We start from the raw sequence: 16,508 nt of genomic DNA, 5'->3' as shown, positions 1-16,508 counted from the left end.
CAAAGGGGCTGTGACCCCATAGGTTGAGAATCACTGGGCTAGAGCGATGACTCAGGACTCAGTGGTTAAAAGTGCATATTGTTCTTGCAGAGGCCTGACTTTGGCTTTCAGCACCCACATTGGGTGCCTTCCTGCCTGCCCTTCAGCTGTAGAGGGACCTGATGCCCTCTTTTGGTCTCCACAGGCATTTGCACTGGTGTGTACATTATCATCTCCCCCAAATACATGATTAAAAATAAATCTTAAAAACAAACAAATGAGATAAGGAGTACAATGACAAACTTGAAAGACACCTTCTGACCTGATTTGCTTTTAAGGAACAGTAAGGGGAAAGAATGTGAAAAGTGAAGAATACATTTGCATTGAAATGTAACCTGACAAGATTCTACAGTTATGCTTTCATCATGCCCTGAGACAAAATGACAGACAGACAGACGTACGCACACTGGTCATGCCTAATGAATACTGTGATGCAAAAGAAATCAGCATAGAAATCCTATTCTCACTGGAATGTTAATGCATTTTTAGTCGTGTGTGTGTGTGTGTGTGTGTGTGTGTGTGTGTGTGTGTGTGTGTGTGTGTGTGTGTTGAGTAACAGAGAGTCTGATCTATAGTCTGGGACTTTACCATAGCACAGGAATATTTGTAGAGCATTTGAGCCACTACTGTGCCTGTGTGTCTAGACTCAGATGCTCAAGTCAGTACCAACCCACTGGTGAGGTCCCACCTAGTAAGAAGTCAGCACAAAAGTTGAATTCCAGAGGAAGTTATCACAGCACAAGTCAGTTTCCCATACTGGAACCACCAGACCAGAAAATGTGAGTCAAATCAAGAGATTTTTATTTTTTTTCCTACTTAATATCAGTTACGTTGACAGATACCTTACACTCTCTGAGTCCTGGTTTTACCATGTGTAAAATAGATTCCTCACAGTTCTTCCACGGAAGAATTAGGGACCATGGGTGTACATTGTTATCCCATGGATACTGATTGATAACTATTGCTACTGTTAATGATAATAAATGAGACAGGAAGCCCTCCCGTTTGAGAAATGGGTGCAGGTGTAGGAAAGTCTTTATGGAAACACTCCTTTCCTTGGCACTTCTTCTGCCTCCTTGGGGTTGAGGGTGGGGTGAGATCTGGACATAGAAAATGGCAGATGTTGGTAGGGTCTGTGGATGGGGTAGCTGTGGGTAAAGAAGGGAAGTCTGTTTATGGATTTCTGTTAGTGTCATTGCACGCTTGTTCAACTGATGTGCTGACCTTAGAGCCTGCTCCGGGGCACGTATGATACCTTGTGGTGATCTTACATGTATGGCCATATAAGAGCTAGGGCTTGAGAAGGATATTTTCCATGGGATAGGGTGAGGCGACACTATTTATAGTTAACTTACTAATATTTGCTATGTCAGGGCTCAGAAAATGACTCCAAGCTGAAGACCTCAAAAACCAAATTTCTCCAGTCTCCCATCTTCCTTCCCTAGGTAGATCACAGAGACTAGCATTCATTTTTGCTTAGGCAGGTCATAGAACCCATGCCCTTAAAGCCAGACATAAAACCTAAAATCACCTTCATTTTCCTCCTTTTTGCCGTAAGAGTTGATCATTGGAAGTTCTTTCACCTTTAATTGTAGATTGTAAGCTCACTAGCCCAGGAAGGGTCCTGTGCCATCATATCTGGAAGGAGGAATGCTGCACAGACCACTTGAGAAGAATGTAAATAGACAGACCTCTCAGGTTTCCATCTGAGCCCATCACTATTAGGTTAAACTCTTTTGACCCATCATATTTCTATGTGGCTATCAGTGCTTCATCAAACCTAAACGTAAGAGTGCACAGTACACACAGACTCCATGAGTCTTCAACCTGTGGTCATTTAAAACCATATCAAATAAATTTGTTGTGATTTTTCTGTTGTAACCTGTCTTTTGGTATAGTGGTATTGGCCATGAAACTTGACTGGGATAGGGAATCACACTTTTTTTTTTTTTTTTTTTTTTTTTTTTTTTTTTTTTTTTTTTTGCTCCCACAGTTAATAGAACCAACTTTTGGTAAATGCCACAGGTAAGACACTAGTAAATATGCAGATTGATATGAAATCAGTGAATTGCTTTGAACACCCTCTTTCACATCAGGTATTACTGTTATTTCTCATCACTATCAACCCTGCCTCCCTGAGTATAAGATGTGCTGTGACACGTGAGTGGCTGAATTGAGTGTTTCAGGGCTTGATCTCAGCCTTCCTGTTCCCTGCTCACTATTTGGGCCTTGGTTTTACTGGCTGTAAAATGGAGATAATAAAATCTACTTCATAGTGTTTGAAACTTGAACTCAAGGAGGAAACATTAAGGTTCATCGTAAGTACTCTTACTCTAGTCATAGACAGAGGCCCAGATCTTATACAGTCAAGTAACATAGGAATGGCTGGTTGGGGTGAGATGCAGCTTTTGGCGGCTCTTCTTGTGGCATGTGGAATGGGTGAGTACCACAGTTTTTCAATGTAATGTCTGGCAAAAGAAAAGTCTGGCTGGGTGGTGGTGGCTCACGCCTTTAATCCCGGCACTTGTGAGGCAGAGGCAGGCGGATCTCTGTGAGTTCGAGACCAGCCTAGTCACCAAGAGCTAGTTCCAAAACCACAGAGAAACCTTGTCTCAAAAACAACAACAACCCCCCCAAAAAAACAAACAAAAAACAAAAACAAAAAAAGAAAAGTCTGATTTCTTGGGTGATGGTCCAAACTCTGAAAAGCCACAGAGAAACCTTGTCTCAAAAAAACAACAACCCCCCAAAAAACAAACAAAAAACAAAAACAAGAAAAGTCTGATTTCTTGGGTGATGGTCCAAACTCTGGCAAGTGACCACTTTAAAGTGCTCAGTGACCTGAAAGGACAGTGATGTGGCAGAAAGCAGTTGGAGATATACATTGTCTCAGAACTGTTGTGCTTCCAAACATGGCCCTGGGGCCAACAACTAAGTTACTTAATTCCTTCCTTCCTTCCTTCCTTCCTTCCTTCCTTCCTTCCTTCCTTCCTTCCTTCCTTCCTTTCTCCCCCCCACCCTTCTTCTTTCTCCTTCTTCTTACCATTTTTCAGTATTTTCTTGCGAAGCCTTGGGCATTCACACTACCCTGTGTCTCCTACGTCAGTTTCTTTTAAATCATGGGATTAGATGCAGGCTGACATAGAAGGCTCTAGCAAACCTCTCTACATGGCCTTTCAGGGACAAACTGGATGGTTGAGGATGGGAGGAGAATGTTTTACATCATGTATCCTAATCATTTAAAGTGGGAAAATATCCTAGCTCCTCACTAAAGTAGCCCAGTGGTTACAATCAAGGTATTAAAAACACAGGTTCCACTGAGCATTTCCTGAGTGCTTTTTCAGGTACCACAACGCCTCCTTTTCACCAGGTGTATTGTCCATGATGCTAGCAGGTGCCTGACACTGCAGATAGTACCAGACCCTATGGACACTGTTTTATCCTATACACACTTACAATGGTACAATGGCTTAAATTCTAACGGTTACACTATAATTGATATATTAGGAAGATTAGAAAATCTATTGTAATAACTTATGCAAATGCAGTGTTTCTCAAAACAAAAAACAAAACAACACAGACACACAGACACACAGACACACACACACACACACACACACACACACACACACACACACACACAAACCCAACAACCCAAAACGTGTTTCCTCGTGGTTTTTGTTTTCCGATCTTATCTAAGGACCTGTTAGGCACAGTTCCTATGCTTTCTGAACTCCTTTCTGTAGATGTTTTCGATTGTATGGTTTCTAAGATGAAGATTCCAGTGATGAAGGTAAGAAAAAAAAAATGGCTCTGGGCCTTAGTTACTTGCAGATCCATGTTACAAAAAATAATAGACTCAGGAAAACTTCGGACCCAAAGAGTCTGTATGGTACTTATCGCTACAAATAAACAAGAATGAAGGAGACAGAGGGACACACTAGTTCACACAAAATGTTAATGTAGCTACTAAGCATCTAGAATACCATGAGACAGCATCTGGGTCGGAAGTCACGACTGTGAGGGAGGTTTGGTTCCCAGATTGAGTGGCGGGGCTGGGACATCTCAGAATTTGTAGGATCCTTGAAGAGTTAAGATTCTGAGGTAGTGAAAGTGGGAGGGGCGCTAAGATTAGGAGCGGAGTTCTGGGCCAGGAGCTTGGAGACTTCGTGAACGATGTTTGAGTGGCAGGAATTAGGACCAGTAGAGTCTGGGTTCTGAGTGGCGGAGGCGGAACCAATCCAGCGGAGGCGGGGTTCTGCAAGACAGGCAGGATCCGTGCGGTAGGGGAGGGACTCTGAGAACTGGGGGAGGAGTTATAGGTCCGCGAAGTGTGCCTGGGGAGGGTCTCTGTGGGCTGGATCTGAACAGGAAGTGCTGAGAGCCTGTAGGAAAGGATCCGACCGAATTGGGCGTGAGGTTATTAATGGCAGAAACCAAAACCAATAGGAGTCAGGATCTGCTTGGTGGGGCGAGCTGTCTTCTGAGGGCGGGGCTCCACAAGCTGAGGGTGGAGCCCCAGGATCAGGGGGCGGGTCCTATTTCGAGGGGTGGGCTCGAGACTCGGAGGCGGTGCTCCGCGGACTGGGCGGGGGGATCTAAAACAACAGGAGGCGGGTCCTGTAGGAAGAGGCGTGGCCCTGTTGGCTAGGGGCGGGGACAATGTCATCAGGGGCCCACCCTGCGGGGCGGGGCGGGCTCCGGATTCGCACGCCATCCCTAAACTAGTCTGGGTGGGGGCGGCTTTTAGAGGAAGCCGGAAGCAGCGACGGCCTCAGGTCCAGGGACATGGCGGGCGTTAAAGGTACACCGCGACCCCCGCCCGCGGCTGGTGGTTGGGGTCGCTCCGGGTCCTAGCTGTGCCGCGAGCAGCTGGCTGAGCGTGCAGGCTCTTGCAGACCCCGGGCTCCCGCGTGCGCTGCAGCTGTGTCTCGCGGACCCTCTAAACGCTCGAGCCCACGCCCGCCAGACCCTTGGCGGGGGCTTCTCCTCTGGGATGTGCGTTCCACTGTCGCCTCCTGGGCTTCTCAGTTCCCCGTGGGTCCCACCAGGGTCCCACATCCCCACCTTCCTGCCTCTCCGCAGTTTCCTATGACTTATAGAGGAGCCTTTGTCTCCAGGCAGGGTGTTGGAAACTTGGTCCTGTTGTTCCTTAACGATTTTCTAGATGGGCAGAATCAATTCCTGGCATATGGCAGTGAAAAGTAACCAGAAATACTCTATTCGTCGCAACCTTGGGGCTCTGATTAGGTGGGATTTTTAACAAGACTTTCTTGAGTGTTTTCTTTGACTCGACTGTGAACAGACAACGCAGTGAGTGTGCTGTTTGTGTCTTTGAATGGTGATAAAAGGGGCACAGAGATCACCACCCTGATCTGTATGAATGAAGAGCAATAGGGGTCTGAGTGGGGAGGTTACTGGAAGGCTTCCTGTTATTTGGATTTCTGGTCATCTGCACAAAGTTGACTAACTTGTCTCTTGTGTTGGACCTCCTTTCCTTGAAAACTGTCCACCAAGACCTTCCTACTTACCAACATGTGTACAGATGGACAGCATGTGTGTGCTTGTGGGTGCACTATGAATGTATCTGTGTGAGCAGCTAGTAACAGACATACCTTACCGTTTCTGGAGAACTTTTATATTCTGTATCAGCTGAGTAAACGTGGTTTACTTGGGCAGTGTCCCCTATATAGTAATATATCCATTGAAGGCAGTGCAGAAAACAGAAAAATGGTGTCTCACCACTACAGAGTGTTTGGTCATGGCCAGAAAGTACAAAATGGTAACAGAAGTTTATGTGTGAACGTGCTAGAAATCATGTAGTGAAAAGGAACACGGGCTATAAGTGGACAAGAACTAAGCAAAGTAAAAAAAAAAAAAAATTGCCGGTAATTCAGTTGTTATTAAGAGACTACATTGGAGACAGACAAATGAGACATTTTTACCAAGTTGACAGCTGCAGATAATTATATTGCTGTGTAAGGAAATGAGGTGTGCTCAGAGACAGTTGGTAACATAGAGATAATATGTTGGGGTGAATCATGTCCCTCCAAAGATATGTTCAAGTTCTAAGTCCCCAGTGCCAAAAAAGGGTGTGAACTTATTTACAAACTGCAGTTGTTATCATGATATCCTTCAGATAAGAGGGAAATTCGTACTTGAAGACATACAGGGAAAGCCCATGTAAGCACAGAAGCAGAGTTCTACAAGAAGGCTTAGTACAGTGGTCCTTCCTAATGCTGTGACCCTTTGATAAGTACCTCATGTTGTGGTGACCCTCAACCCTAAAATTATTTTCATTGCTACTTTATAATTGTAATTTTGCTACTGTTATGAATTGTAAATATCTGTGCTTTCTGATGGTCTTAGTCAACCCCTGTGAAAGGGTGACCCAAAGGGGTCACTACTCACAGGTTGCAAATCACTGGCTTGGTAGGAAAGGCATTTGCTGCCAAGCCTTAAGACCTGAGTTTGATCCCTGGGATCTACATAGTAAAAGGAGGAATCCCAGAAACCCATGGGAAGGTGGAAGGAGAGAACTGACTTCACAAGGTTGTCTTTACATGTGCTATGGCTTATATACTCCCCTTACACACACACACACACACACACACACACACACTCACACAGCTTACAGAAATGCGGTTGTGAACTCTGAGATGGTTTTGGAACAGAAAGAAGAAGTAGGTCTTTTGTTCACATGTTCTAGGTTCCTGGAAGAGGTGGTCTGTCACTAAGGAGCAGGGCAAGGCTACAAGGAAAAGGTCAGGCAACTTCTAAACTCACAGACCTTTGTCCATTAAAAATACCTTATTAATAGAAAAAGAGAGAAATTAATATAGAAATTCCTTTCTCATCCCCTGACATCTGTTTTCATCTAGGTTTTCTGGGAGGCATCATGGTAACTTTCAGTTAAACAGTCTCTCTAAATCTGTTAATAAAAGAAGTCAATAAACAGTCTTCATTAGTTAGTGGCTAATTCTAGTAGGGATTTTAAGAAGAAAATTTGGATGATCCAGTACCCTGTGCTTTTGATTTATTATTTTATCAAATATCTATGTGAGTGGAGACCTTCGAGGTGAGTGAATGAGCTCCTTTTGTCAAGCACCCTATATAGATTATCTAATTTAATTTCCATAAGCCCAATGAAATGGGACCAGCATTGCCAGCTTACAGGTAAGAAACTAGGCTCAAGAGGTCCAGCTGCCCAAGGTCATGTAATCAGCTGGTTGCAGAATCGATGTCTGAACAACCCATTTGGTGACTAAGAGTTAGCCTGAGGGCTGTCACATAGCAAAATGGAAAGGGCAAACATGTTCTGATGTGAGTGTGTGAGTGTCCAGTGTGTGGGGGATTTATAGTGGCCATTAGTTGGGGACTGTTTTCTATGAAGGCATGTTGTGTGTTCCCCTCACTGGCGTTGACAAGCCTGGCTAACTATGCTTTGACAAATATAGAGAAAAGCCATGTGGTAGGTAGGGGCAAGTTGCTGGAATGGCTAGAGAACTTTCTACTTTTGGTTTTAAAGGTGGACAGAGGCAGTTGTCGTACTGACTTTGAGCTATTGTACCAACTGAACCACAAACTGGGTAGTTTAAGTGACTTAATCCTGAGAATTGGAGGCCAGAAAGTCCAAGATCCAGGGGGCAGACAGTGAAAAAAAAAAAGAACTCTAGTTTTTTTCTCTTGTGATAAGGACAGTGATCCTGTCAAAAGAACTCTGTCATCATGCTCTCATCTAAATATAATGATTTCCTAAATGTCTGGCTGTGCATGCCTGTTATCCCAGTTCTTGAGCTGTGGAGGCAGGATCTAAAGTGGGAAGCCAGCTTGGACTACATTGTTTTAAAGAAAACAAACCCAAAGGCCTCACTTCTTAAGACCATCTTACCAGGAGTTATGATTTCAAATATATATGAGTTTAAAAGGTACACAGACATTCAGTCACATTGTAGTACTCACTGGATGGTCAGGTGTAACATCAATTGATAATGTAAGTAAATTGCTACATTTGCTTAAATTTCTAAGCTCTCAAATTTCATTTAAAAATGTATGTGGGTATGCACATGTCATAGCACACCTGTGGAGGTGAAAAGATAGCCTGCAGGAGTTGGTTTTCTCCTTCCATAGTGAGGGTTCTGGAGATGGAACTCAGGCCATCAGGCTTGGCAGCAGTTGCCTTTATCTGCTGAGCCAACCTGCCAGCCCCCTGTGCCTCTTTTTAAGTGAGAATGTTTTATGGAGATATATTCAGATACCATAAACTCAGCCTTTTAAAATGTAAAATTCTGTTGACTTTATCGTATTTACAAGGTCATGCTGCCACCACTGCCATCTATTCCCATGACATTTTGCCATACCTTAAACAAATCTTTGTAGCTTTTAGTGGTTTCTGGACCCACCACCCCTAAACAACCACTGATTAGATCCTGAAACATTTACTTGTGTGTTTTCACAGCTCTGGTGGCACTATCCTTCAGCGGGGCTATTGGGCTGACTTTTCTTATGCTGGGATGTGCCTTGGAGGACTATGGGTAAGTTGTTTGAAAAAAAGAATTACAGTGTGTGTGTGTGTGTGTGTGTGTGTGTGTGTGTGTGTGTGTGTGTGTGTGTGCTCGCGAGAGTGAGCTTGTGCATGAGCATGCATGTATGCAGTTATTTGTGGAGGTGATTTGTCTTCCAGTCTCTTTCCCACCTTACTTTTTGGAAGACAGTCTCTAAGTGAACCTGGAGCTTGCTAGACTGGCCAACCAGCTATGCAGACCTCCTGTCTCTACCTCCACCCCACCCCCGACCCCAGTGCTGGGATTACATGAATGTTAGGGATTGAACTTGGCATTTGTTTGTACAGCAAGCACTTTACCTACTGAGCTGTTTCCCCGGCTCTCAAAGAAACGTCTTTTTGTGTCTCTGTTACTGTTACTGTCAAAGTCTAATCCGTGTGGCCCATGCTGTAATTCATGAGTTGGTGAAGTCTAGATTAGGAATTCAGTCCCTTCAGGCACCAGTGTATTTGTGTAGAAAAAAGCTCTTTTTAAAAAAACAGATGTATTCAATTGATAAACAGTTGTTAAGCCCTGAACCTGGAGCATCTGGGGATGTGAGAACAAGTCCTGGCCCCAGATGCTTTCAGGTAAAGTCTGGAGAGAGAGAGAGAGAGAGAGAGAGAGAGAGAGAGAGAGAGAGAGAGAGAGAGAGAGAGAGAGAGAGAGAGAGACAGAGAGAGACAGAGAGAATTAATCAAGGAAATAAGAATGTAGAGAGAGTGGGAGCTCAGAGAGCAGACCCGTGCATTTCTCCTGAGCCAAGACTTAGTGGATGAGCAAGAGTTGCTCTGCATCCCAGGCATAGGGAACAGTCAGAAGCCTTTATCCTAGAACCCACTAAAAAGTGATTAAGCCAGCTCTTTGGGGAGTTGTATGCCCAGTGGAGGAGGTTAGATTATGTGTCCCAGACAACAGGAGCTGGGAAGACATATAATGAGGCTAGGTAGGAATGTGCTGACAGACTCTGGGAGGATCCTAAGGGGCCACTGTCAGAGATGTAGCATAATTGGGGCCTAGAGCTGTGGAAATGGAAGGAAATGGACTGTGTAGGTGGAAGTAGCTTTTACTCACTGCTCCGGGCTCAAGCAAGTTCGTGCCCGCCTGAATGAGTGGTGAGTGACTTGAATGCCTTGACCCTGAAATGTGTGACTGAGACCAGCTGGAACCAGCTTTTGTGATCTTTGTCTTAGGTTTTCTATTGCTGGGATAAACAAACAAACAAACAAAAAAAACAAAAAAAACAAAAAAACCACCGTGGCTAAAAGCAGCTTAGGGAGAAAGGGTTTATTTCAGCTTACAGTTGTAGTTCATCATGAAGGGAAGTCAGGGCAAGAACTGAAGTAGAGGCCATTAGGAATGCTGCTTACTGGCTTGCTCCTCATTGCTTGCTTTCTTATACACCCCAGGACCACCTACTCAGAGTGGTACCACACATAGTGGGCTGGACCTTCCACATCAATCATAAATCAAGAAAACGCCCCACAGGCTAGCCTATAGGCCAATCCTATGGAGGTATTTTCCCAAGTGAGATTCCCTCTTCTCAAATGACTCTAGCTTGTATCAAGTTGGCAAAAAACTAATCAGGAAAACATTTCTGAGTTAAAATCTACCATGGAGTCAGAAATATTCACACACATCATTGAAACATGATATAAACAAAAAACATTTGTTCAGAGTGTTCATGGCCATGACTGAATTCTTGTTTAGGAATATTCTGTTCCCCTTCCTACCTGGGAAACCAGAGCCTGAATAGTAAAAACCTTGCTGGCTGTACAGTAGTAAATAGCAGCTGTGGATGTGGTACTCTGCTCTGCTCTTGGCCATGGCACTTTCTATCATTCCATGACTAATTGAATCCTGGTGTCTGGATTCTCTGTAATGTACCATGTCTCCATAAGAGGAGAACAGCCCACATTGCTGCCACCACAAAGAGACTCATTTTATGCCTTTGTGACAGTAACTTGGGACTTTCATCTGAATCAGAAGTTGGCAAACTGGCCAATGTAGCTGCTGCCCACTTCTGTGGGTTAGGCTTTGTTAGGTCCACCGTCATGGCTTTTGTACCACAGTGGCAGAGCGTAGAGGTGGCAGAGGCCTGTGATTGCCTAGCCACTTGTGTTCTCTGTGTGGGCTTTTTCAGAAAAGGGTTTGCCAATCTTTGGCCTTCCCATTTAATAAACTATTTTATGCTTAATGTTAAATTTTATGTATGAAAAGACCACTCCCACAATAGAAGTTCTTTTGACAGGCTCACGCTGCTTGGGGACAATCTCTTAGATTGTGCCTCAGAAAACTGTCAAAGTATTCCAGGGAGCTTGCAGGTGCCAGTTAGGTCCCTCCTCTGTAGCTTGCTCCTCGCTGTCTTTGTCCTGATACTACCCAGCAATACTTTCAGGTGATTTCTGGAATATATTCTAATAACCTCTGTAGTATGAAGTGAGGAGCTCACATTCATTGTTTCCAACCCGAGTCTGCTTGCTGAAGGACACTCCCTTCTTGCTTCCTGGTTATCACCCAACTTCCTAGGGCTTCACCCCAGGAGTGTTTGCTGTGTGGGTGGATCCGCATGATTACTGTTTGGTGATGGTGTGTGTTATTGTGCCATGTGCTTATGATAACGACCGGCTGGTATGTTTTTCTTCAGTGGGTGGCTAACCGAAGGAGACAAGGGTGATAGATTATTTTGAAAGTATTTATAGTGAAAACACAATTAGAAATTCAGTGGCTATTCTTAACAACTGGGGGTGTTTTTTTTTTTCCCCTTTATGTGAGATTATACTTGTAATTATCCACTGTAATAAAGGTGAGGTTGTGAACAAGTGAGCAAAAGTGCATTTTCATTCCTTCATTACTAAAATATTTTGTTTGTTTGTTTGTTTGTTTTCCCACCCATTTAACAAGTGCAAATGGCACGTCCCATTCCAGGCTCTGGAGATAAACAGAGATTGACTAAGACAAATGACATCTCTGTTCTAAGGAGCACAAAGTTACCAAATAGTGTTATTCAGAAAGCTAGACAGGGTGCTGTAGGCAAGGATCACCTTCAGGAAGGGCTCTCCCAGCTTAGGCTGAACTGCAAGTGAGAAGAGCCCAAAGCAAGCTTGAGACCAGAGCGTGCAAGGAGCAGGGAGAAGGCTGCTGTGGCTACAGGTTCAGAGAATGAGGGTGGAGTGGTCCAGAATGAATTGAAGACATGGAAAGCAGTAGATATGAGGCCTGATTTGTGTTTCATTTTAAATCATTGGACACTTTCGTGCCTGCATGCACTCAAAAATTTCTATGAAACTAGCATGTGTAAACCGCTGTACTGTGTTCTACAGGGGAAGCAGAGGTGGCTTTTTAAGATCCTGTCCTTGGAGTTGCTAGTCAGGGCCAGCTATATAGCTCAGTGGTGGAATTCTTGCTGAACTTAGACAAAGTCCTAGGTCTAGTCCCTACTACTGCAAAAAAAAAAAAAAAAAACAAAAACAAAAAAAACAAAAACCTGCAGATCTGTAATATAACATTCTATAGTTGTTTCTTAATGTAATATGTGTATATATTAGAAAATAAGTAATATTTTCTAACTGTATCTGTGCCTGGTAGAAATATTGTCATGTTATAATAGTCATAGTCGATTAATGTTTTTACTTAAGCATGTAAAATAATTATATTGAAACAACAATATGCCATTGAGTTAAAATGTAACATTTCTTTTGGGTGTCATCGTGGCTCCACTGATGACAGCGTTTACTGGCCTCTGTTCGTCTTGATCTTCTACGTCATTTCCCCCATCCCCTACTTCATTGCCAAAAGGGTCACCTATGACTCCGATGCGACCAGCAGTGCCTGTCGGGAACTGGCATATTTCTTCACTACTGGGATTGTTGTTTCTGCCTTTGGATTTCCTGTTATTCTTGCTCGTGTGGCTGTGGTGAGTTCTGTTGTCTATTGTTTTACTTGCAGTCAGGGTTTGTTTCAAAGGCCTGTGTCTGAGACCTCAAGTTCATTTTCATTGCTTCTACTTTCCTTGTAGCTGTAGAGTGAGTTTCTCTCTCCTGCCTGAGATTCATCAGTGTCTTGGTCATATTTTCAGAATGCTTTCTCTGTTTCTCTTAACATTTAGTCAGATCATATGACTTCTTGTTTTTTTCCATATTAAGCCATTCTTTCCAACCATTCTTAGAGTCCTGCCTCTTACGCCACAGGGCAATCCATAAAGACAATAGAAACGATGCTAAGACAATCAGAAAATGAAGATCATATTGAGTTGGAGCCAGGAACTTATTTCTCAGTACTCTGGGATATACTGAGGAGTATCTAGTGAGTGATGTCACCACAGCCATTGTAGGCTTTTTTTTTTTTTTTTTGCATGTAAATCAAACATTGTGGGTATAATTTATTCAGTTTCTTGATGTTCTCCAACTCTTCTACTCTTTGTTTTTTATTCTGCCAAACACATTGGCTATCAAACATGTACAAATATGTACAAATTGTTCATTCATTCAGCATTAAATACCATATATGAAATGCCAGGGTTAAAAATTCCATAGTGTCAGCATGCAAAGAACAAGATGATGTCCTGATGAAGAAGTATGCTAAAGTATACCAAGTATGGGGAAAGAAACAGATGAGAATACCATAGGAGTACCAAAAAGAGAGAAATGCCAGGTGCTGCTTGCTATGGGCCTCTAAAGCCAAATAGGATTTTGATTAAAGTAGACAAGGCTGTTGGAATGGCACCCAAGTGTGAAAACGCAGTGTGTGGAATAAAGAACAGTGCCATGTGATGAAGCATAAAGGAGGCACTGAGAGTAAGGCCAGAAATGTGTCTTTGAGACCTACTGAGCCAGAGTTCCTAATGCTGCTTCAGTTTTACTTAAGCCGTGAGGCTCTCTGAAGCTCTGAACACAAGGTGGCCTTGCCCTCGTTCTTCAGCCTTAAGTGTTCATATTTGCACTTTCAACACTGAGGTTGTGTTTGGGGAAGAAACTTCCATTGGTTTTTCTCTTGGTTATTTTGAAGCCAAAAGAAAAAAAAATGCCCACTAGAGGGTACTCTCGTCTCCAGCTGTGCCTCCATAAAACCACCTACCCAGCTGGGCTACCCCTTTCATTTGACTGCAGATTGTTGTTTAAAGCATGCCTTGCCTAGAAAAGAAGCAAATAGATGTGGAATTTTCCAACCCCTGTTCTCTGTGAAAGAGAGTGATGGCTGCAGAGAATTTGCACCCGATGTTGTAACTGGATCATGAGTTTTGCTTGAGGCAGTCGTTGTCAACTAAAACCAAGTAGAGACGTTTCTATAGGAACAATGTAAAGGATGATACTAGAATTAATGAACAAACATCATGGAAGTATTGATTCCAAGTTCACTGTCTTCCCTGTGTCACGTTTCAGTGGGGGTTTCTGGTGTAGAGAATCCGAGATTTACAAAGAGTACCATCTGAAGATGACTTACTCCTTCTCTTGTGTTTCAGATCAAGTGGGGAGCCTGTGGCCTTGTGCTGGCTGGCAATGCTGTCATTTTTCTCACAATTCAAGGCTTTTTCCTCGTCTTTGGAAGAGGAGATGACTTCAGTTGGGAACAGTGGTAGCCCTTTACTCTGATGGAAAGCATTGAGTTTTTTAGAATTTGTACTGTATGTATAAGTGTACACATATGGTGGTTTCTTACAGATTTTAATATGCTGAGTTTTTTATACCTTTATATCATGACCATCTTAGGGAAGATGTTGTAAACAAAAGATGAATTTTATTCCTAGCAAATAGATCACTCCATTGACTCAGATTTTACTTGGGATATGCTTGGGTTACCAGAGACCCTGGGACAGGTCTGTTATAGCCCAAGCAGAGTTGGCGTTCTCTCTATACACTGTAGCCTCTTCTCAGAGTGAGCCTCATCCACAAAAAGCATCAGCATCTGCTAGGCACTTATCGGGGATTTGGGGTCCAAAGCCCCCATTAGGTCAAATGCATTGGATGAGAGTTCATGTTTGTCATATGCATGTCGAACTTTGAGAAGCTTTGTCATAGAGGAAAAAGCATCATGTTTGCTCTCTTGTCTTCTCCTTAGCACAACCACTTAACCTCTCTGGGTGTTCCATGCTCATTTGCAAAAAACAAAACAAAACGAAAACCAAGAAAGCCCTGCCCCATGTTAAGAATAAGTTCATACTCTTGATGTTTCTAAAATGTTTAAACCTATAATATTTGTGATGTTCCTCAAATTTTGGGGTACCTGGGTAGAGTGTCGTGGAGTGTACCCCTTTAATCCCAGTACTCAGGAGGCATAAGTAGGTGGATCTCTGTGAGTTTGAGGCCAGCCTGATCTACAGAGTGAGTTCCAGGACAGCCAGGGCTACACAGAGAAATCCTGTCTCGAAAAACCAAACCAAACCAAAACAAAAACAAAAACAAAAAACCCCAAAACAACAACAAAGAAAACAAACAACAACAAACTGGAGAGTCCTGTTCTTGGGAGGAAATAGATGAATCCTCACATCATTTAAAGGGCAATGACTGCACAGAGTAAGTCACAAGATAACCCAAAAGCCCCTCTGGGTGCATGGAGGGAAGCTGGGCTGGAACCCATCCCTGCTTTAAGTGGAGGGAAGGACAGACAATTCTTTGAAAACTCCCTGTAAAACCTTGTACCTGTCCCTTCCCTCTGTCTCCTGCCCCCCACCCCAACCTTCCCATTTGCACTTGGTGGCCCCCGGCCTCTCCTGGAGGTGTGTGACAGTCAAGAGCAAGCAGCGGGTGAGGGCTTCTTGGGATTTACACAATGGTGCACTTTTTGTTCTTTGTACTAAATTTGATGTCACCTCCACAGGAAACACGGGGACCCATGTCACGGTGGTTCTAATAAACAGTTTTTCTAGCTTACCCTTTTTATCTGCTACCTATGAGGAGAAGGGAGTGAAAACAGCCACCTCATCAGGATGTTGTCGGCGGCGGCGGCGGTGGTTAAGCATTAATGTTGGTAGCTGGTGAGGGTCCAGAGCCCTCTTCTCTGAAGCTTGTGGTCTGAGGGACCAGCACACCCTCCCCAGGCTACAGTGACACTGCAACCGGCGGATGAATGGACAGTGGACAGCGTGCAATGTTACTTTTTGGCCTTGTGCATGATATTATGTTTTCAATATTTTGTGTACATATCGAGTTGTTGTCATTTCTAGTATTTACATTAGAAAAGTTATTTAGATACTTGACCATTTTAACCAGCATTTTTAATCATGGCACTTGCTATTGTAATAAATTTGGCTTTAAACCCCCAAGGAGAGTTGAGTTTCATGTCTTTCATCTTGTATTACTCTGCTTAAAAGATGAGTGAGTATTTCTTGAACTGGAATGGACAGTTTGAGCAATAATCCTGTCTCAGAATAACAGTGGTGACTTCGGGAATGCTGTCTGAGTGCCCAGTTGACTGTAATAACTTTTCTTTCCCTCAGATGGCAATAGCCACCCATCAATCTATCCTACTTTGTTCAGAAGTGTCTTGGTTGTTTGTTTATGCACATCTGAAGTAACCATGAAGGCTTTAATGTACACACTCCAAGTCTTACTTTTTCTCTCCCCTTTCTCCTTCTAAGCTGGGGTCTTACTCAGTAGTCCAGACTGCCCCTAAGCTCACCTGATTCCTCTCCTCACCCTCCCAAGTGAGTGTCATGATTACTAGCACGTACACCACACCTGGCTTAAGAATTATCTCTACATTTTATTTCCAGAATGATGAGAGGTACCTGGACAAAGCGTATTTGAGGGGCTGGAGAGATGGCTCAGTGGTTAAGAGTACTTGCTGGTTTTGCAGAGGACCTGGGTTCAGTTCCCCGCAGCCACATCAACTGACTGACAACAGTAATTCCAGAGGATCGAGTGCCTTCTGGCTCTGAGGGTACCTGCACACGAACACACGCAGACATACACACACACAAACACACAC

At 43.5% G+C, this 16,508-nt stretch overlaps 1 protein-coding gene across 2 annotated transcripts; it reads left to right on the top strand.

The window, feature by feature from the left end:
* The first annotated feature begins 4,722 nt into the window (after positions 1 to 4,722).
* Positions 4,723 to 15,843, top strand: Leprot. 2 transcript variants are annotated; one of them, XM_027400506.2, is made up of 4 exons: positions 4,723 to 4,843; positions 8,498 to 8,573; positions 12,312 to 12,498; positions 14,044 to 15,843. In XM_027400506.2, exons 1-4 carry the CDS (start codon positions 4,828 to 4,830, stop codon positions 14,158 to 14,160), a joined length of 396 nt encoding a protein of 131 aa, XP_027256307.1. In that variant the 5' UTR covers positions 4,723 to 4,827; the 3' UTR covers positions 14,161 to 15,843. The 2 variants fall into 2 exon arrangements, with proteins under 2 accessions (XP_027256307.1, XP_027256308.1); XM_027400507.2 differs by lacking the exon at positions 4,723 to 4,843 and adding an exon at positions 5,042 to 5,289.
* Positions 15,844 to 16,508: the final 665 nt, after the last annotated feature.

The sequence above is a fragment of the Cricetulus griseus genome, chromosome 2 (assembly GCF_003668045.3).
Source record: "Cricetulus griseus strain 17A/GY chromosome 2, alternate assembly CriGri-PICRH-1.0, whole genome shotgun sequence".
Taxonomy (NCBI): domain Eukaryota; kingdom Metazoa; phylum Chordata; class Mammalia; order Rodentia; family Cricetidae; genus Cricetulus; species Cricetulus griseus.
Note: the sequence above shows the minus strand (reverse complement) of the source record. Positions and strands in the feature narration are given on the sequence as shown.

What these genes read in the sequence shown, in the direction of transcription:
- Leprot (XM_027400506.2), top strand. An exon ending in TGTGCCTTGGAGGACTATGG is followed by an intron (nt 8,574 to 12,311) that starts GTAAGTTGTTTG and finishes CACTGATGACAG; the next exon opens with CGTTTACTGGCCTCTGTTCG. An exon ending in TTCTTGCTCGTGTGGCTGTG is followed by an intron (nt 12,499 to 14,043) that starts GTGAGTTCTGTT and finishes CTTGTGTTTCAG; the next exon opens with ATCAAGTGGGGAGCCTGTGG.